The 4,973-nt window shown below is 43.7% G+C and overlaps 2 protein-coding genes across 3 annotated transcripts in view; one reads left to right on the top strand and one right to left on the bottom strand.

Moving 5' to 3' along the window:
* The window catches only part of LOC111672872 (phosphofurin acidic cluster sorting protein 1-like), a 15,453-nt gene extending 14,221 nt beyond the window's left edge, over positions 1-1,232 (top strand). The window contains exon 24 of the mRNA XM_023430448.2: positions 27-1,232. Coding sequence (XP_023286216.2) covers positions 27-139 — 113 coding nt within the window. The 3' untranslated portion in view covers positions 140-1,232. The remainder of the gene's footprint in view (positions 1-26) is intronic.
* Positions 1,233-2,042: 810 nt separating this feature from the next.
* The window catches only part of LOC111672871 (sodium/calcium exchanger 1-like), a 14,139-nt gene continuing 11,208 nt past the window's right edge, over positions 2,043-4,973 (bottom strand). For both annotated transcript variants that reach the window (XM_087169669.1, XM_087169668.1), the window contains 3 exons: positions 4,307-4,510; positions 3,912-4,184; positions 2,043-3,780 (listed from right to left, as the gene is read on the bottom strand). In XM_087169669.1, the coding sequence (XP_087025795.1) occupies positions 3,404-3,780; positions 3,912-4,184; positions 4,307-4,510 (854 nt within the window). In that variant the 3' untranslated portion in view covers positions 2,043-3,403. The remainder of the gene's footprint in view (positions 3,781-3,911; positions 4,185-4,306; positions 4,511-4,973) is intronic.

The following is a 4,973-nucleotide window of genomic DNA, read 5'->3' as shown; positions in this document are numbered from 1 at the left end:
CCCCCCCCCCCCCCCCCCCCCCCCAGTGTCTATAGATGGAGTTGAGTGGAACGATGTGAAGTTTTTCCAGCTCGCTGCTCAGTGGCCGACACACGTCAAACACTTTCCTGTTGGGATCTTCAGCTACAACAAACTCTGAACCTCATCCTCCTCTTTCTCTCTCTCTTCCTCTTCCTCCTCCTCCTCCTCTTCCTCTTCCTCCTCCTCCTCCTCCTCCTCCTCTTCCTCCTCCTCCCCCTTCATCTTCACCCCCCCGATCAGATCAGAAACCTCGTTTGCCTTTTTTCACTCACATCATATTTGTAACTTTTAATTATAATAATAATATAAATATTAATTAATGATGATATTTCTGACTGACTGTAAATACTGTTCTAACCTTCATGTGTGTGTGTGTGTTAATTAGTAATAATGATATTTGTACTTGGATTAACGGATGTAATTTAATATTTGACACAAGTTCCTGTTTGATTCAGAAAGTCTCCAGAATAAAAGCGTGACTATGCTGTTTCCTGTTTTCACTCTGTCGTCATGGATACTGAGTGAAGACTGACGAACAACAACTCTGGAGACTTTCTGAATGCACTGTGTGGAGCTGTTGTCATAGCAACGAGTCCTTTAACACAGACGTGCAGCTTATTGACATAGCGGTTGCACTAAACACTACAGTACCCACGATCCCTCAGCTGCCGTTGCTATGGAGATGACTCCATGCTGTGAAATGAAGATACTGCACCAGCTGTTGAACATGAGCTGATGGTACGGTGGCCCAGAGCGGTCAACACCTGCAGCTGGAGAAAGGACATGAGTGCAGATACTCACAACACAACAGGAAGTGTTTCCAGGGGGACACTAAGAAGTGATGCACGAGACGCCCTGGTTGAAGTTAACTGAACAATAAGTACACATGGATTTATTAAAATACATCCATGTAAATGTGTCTCAGCCTGGTTCATCACTTTTTACTGTCCCCCTGCAAACACTTCCTGTTGTGCTCATGTGTTGTCAAGCAGATGAAGGTGTTTCTGAAGCTGTTTGTGTTTCGTCTGTACATGTGTTGGGAGAGAGTTGACCTCTCAGGGCCACCGTAAGATCACGTGATGCTCAGCCTGTAGCGTCAGTGTGTGATGTCGTGTGTCTCAGAGCTTTAACCCTTTAAAGAGGCAGAGAGATCTTTTGTAAAACGTGAGATCCTGTGTGAAATAATAAACCTGTGTCTTGTTCACACCGTGCTCCTCCTCCTCCTCCTGCTGCTGCTCTGTGATCTGACATGTTAGAGAAAATAGTTTTCACTGACTGTTAAACAGCTGTCAGTAACAGGAAGAAGACTTTTTGATTTTGAGGAATAAATAAACTGAGAGTAGAGAATAACACAACAGGTTAGTATTAAAGGATCTTCTCTTATTCTTATTTGAGGGATAAACTACACTTCCCATAATACCTCATAATAGGAGTAATCATGGTGTCATGCTGTGGAGCTGTGGGCTACGTACAGAGGCCAAGAACACTTCCATTAGGAGCCACAGCTTCAAATTCAGGAATGATGCAGATTCAAAAACACAATGGAAGAGCTCCAGGCCTCTAGAGGGAGCTCTAAGTGCAACTTCAGCATTAGCTTGAGCTTCAACCAGAGAGGTGAGACCTACAACCTCTGACCTTTGACCAAACGAGAGAGTCTGAGGGAAGAAAGAAGAAGTGACATAAAAAGTTTTGTGTTTTTTTTTTTTACAGTATAAAAGAGCAACAGAACATGAAGCTAGTGTTAGCGTTAGCTTATATACGCTCTATGGGTGTTCCACTCAGAGCTCCCCCTAGAGGCCTGGAGCTCTGACGTGCTGTCTGGAGATGCAGCTTCTTTCTGTGTTTTTGTTGTTGTTCTTCTATTTGTTCTGTGTTTACACATATTTCTGAATCTGCAGCCTGTTTCTCCTCATGGAAATGTTTTGATTGCAGCGCGTTGGAACTGTGTGACTGAGACTTTGTCAGCTGACTCTGGACCAATCAGAGAGGAGGAAGATTCAAAAGCAGAGACGACGACAACATGTCACTCACTGTACTTTAATAGTTGAAGGAAAGACACTGCATTCTGTAGTCAGACAATAAGCAACAACTCCTCTGTTTACATCCTCCAATAGGCAGACGGCTGCTGTTTCCAAACAACCAATCACACCGCAGACCATCGGGGACTGAACTCTTTGAGGTTACATATGAGCTCACACACAAACATACACATCATTACAGTTTCACTGCTGCAGCAGATCAGGTCCAACCAGAGTTCATGGTCTCTGTTCAGCCGACACCAGACTCTGAAACCTGCTGCACTTCCTTTATTTTCATTAACTATATTTCAAACTCAGTGCAGATATTCATGAAGGTGCAACACTATCACTGCAAGTCTACAGCCTGAGCTGCCTCCTTCGTCTCCACAGACGCTGGTCACTGCTGTGGTTTCAAAGGCCATGCAGGTCCAAATGAAAATGCTTTATGTTACACATTTCTTAAAGGTACAGGTGAAGGAGTCACAATGCAGGTCTGTAAATGTTCGGGAGGTATGTGAGGATGAAGATCGTCGAGTCCTGGAAGTCGCCAGCACTCAGCAGCCAGAGAACAGATCGATGTTACTCACCAGAGGAAGACGAAGTAAAGGTTCAGGGGTTCTGAGGTTTCCCCAAGAGTCTTTGGAGATCTGTTCAAAACCTTTGGGACCGTTAGAGACCTATCAAAGATGTTCTGAACCTGTTGGACCCATATAGAACCTAAAAGAACTGTACAGTTAGAATATATGTTCATCAAAATGTTTAGCCAAATATTGGTAGAACTGTTACGTGTCCATCAGAACCTTTAGGAAACCAGCGAGTAAGACGGAACAAGGAACCTGTCAGGAGCTAATGTTTGTCCAAAGCCTTACACAGATCACAGGAACCTGTTTAAACCTTTAGAAATCCACGATAGTCAGGAAGCTTTTATAACCATGACAAGTCTATCCAGAGTTTTAGACAAATAACAGAAATTATAGGAACCTATCACAAATGAAAGGAACCTTCAGGAAACTTTAGAAATACATCAAGAACCTACAGAATCGTTCAGGAACCTCAAGGATTTCTTCAAACCTCAAAGATGTTTTCAACCTGTCAGGTCTTTAAAGAACATAAAAAGACAGAGTCCATCAGAATATGTATTTATCTGTGTTTATAAACCACATCAGCAAAACACAGACACCTGAATTAAATTACAATTCCTCTAGAACCTTAAGGAATAGACCAATCTTACAACCTTTAGACAAATAACAGAAATTATAGGAACCTGTCAGAATCCGCAGGAACCTGTTGGAACCTTTGGAAATCCATCAGAACTGTTCATCAGTTGTGTTAGAACCTCTTGGAACCCATTGGAAGCAGAACTCTTAGAAGCCCTCTACATGGCAGTAGGCTTCCAGCGAGGAGAACACGATGTACATCAACCACAGGCTGAAGAACAAACTGGTGGTGAGGACTTTAGGGACCCGGGGGCCGCCGAGCTCCCCGCCGATCTCTGGCCGCCGGCGGTAGATGAGGACAGCTATACAGATAAAGGCGAAGATGGTGAAGAGCGTCACGGAGAAAGCAAGCGTACCAGGGTTGACCCTGAACTCCTTGCCCTCGGAGTAGTGGTAGATGGCAGCAATGGACCACGCCACGCCAATCCCCAGGAAGACGTTGACAGCATTACTTCCCGTCACGTTGCCAATGGAGGCGTCGGCGTACTGGTCCTGGATGGCCGCCACCTTACTGGCAAATGTGTCTGAGGGAGAGTGAAGGGAATTAATTCAGTCTGTTCTGGTTCTTACTTATTGTAAATGAAAGCAGTAAATGCACCATGTTGTATTTAATTCAAGGTCTCCACAGGGAACGAGTGACAGGTTCAGGTCTGACCTGGTACAGAAGTGCCCAGAGCTACAAACACCACAGCAGTGACGGAGTCTTTGAGACCGACGGTGCAGCCAAAGTGAGACGCCAGGTCGCCGATCACCGCCGTCAGGAGACCAATGACGGAGATGGAGACGACGAAGCAGGCCCAGCCGTTCCAGTAGTCGGTGGGCGGGACAAAGGCGAAGAGAAGCTTCCAGAAGACGGTGAGGAAGTGCATGACGTAGTCAAAACAGGAGGGCAGCTTCTCCTGGCCACATTCATCATCATCATCATCACCTGAGGAGGAGAGGGAGGAAGAGCCAGGATTCAACATCAAAGTCAATAATGGAGCCACTCTGTTACCTGTCCTAACTACAAGCTGGAACAGACAACAAGACAGAGGACAGGTGAGTTTGTACCTGAGCTGACTGTGATGGCCTCCACAAACTGCTCCCTCCAGCTATTGGTCCCGATCAGCACAGCAAGGTTGGTCTTCTTAATGAGTTTATCTACGGTGCTCTGAAGACACAAGGACACAACACAGTCCATCCCCAAGTCCACCAGTTCAATCACCTTCACATTCCTGCTGCTCTTTTCACATTTTAATTTAATGATCGGATGCTCTAATGATCTATTGATCTCATGATTTAATGATCTCATGATCTAATGACATGATCTGATGATTTAATGATCTGATGATCTCATAATTTAATGATCTGATGATTTAATGATATGATGGTTTAATGATCTGATGATTCATGATATGATGATGTAATGATCTGATGATTTAATGATCTAATGATGTGATGTTCTAATGATCTGATGATCTCATGATTTAATGATCTGAGATACAAACCCCAATTCCAAAGAAGTTGGGACATTGTGTAAAATGTAAATAGAAACAGAATACAGTGATTTGCAAATCCTTTTTGACCTACATTCAATTGAATACACTACAAAGACAAGATATTTAAAGTTCAAACTGAAAAACTTTATTTTCTTTTTGCAAATATTCACTCATTTTGAATTTCATGCCTGCAACACGTTCCAAAAAAGCTGTACTCAATGAGTGAATATTTGCAAAAA

This window comes from Seriola lalandi, unplaced genomic scaffold (genome assembly GCF_002814215.2).
Source record: "Seriola lalandi dorsalis isolate HSWRI2012SDOR001 ecotype SW California unplaced genomic scaffold, Sedor1 jcf7180002054905, whole genome shotgun sequence".
Classification (NCBI taxonomy): Eukaryota; Metazoa; Chordata; class Actinopteri; order Carangiformes; family Carangidae; genus Seriola; species Seriola lalandi.
Note: the sequence above shows the minus strand (reverse complement) of the source record. Positions and strands in the feature narration are given on the sequence as shown.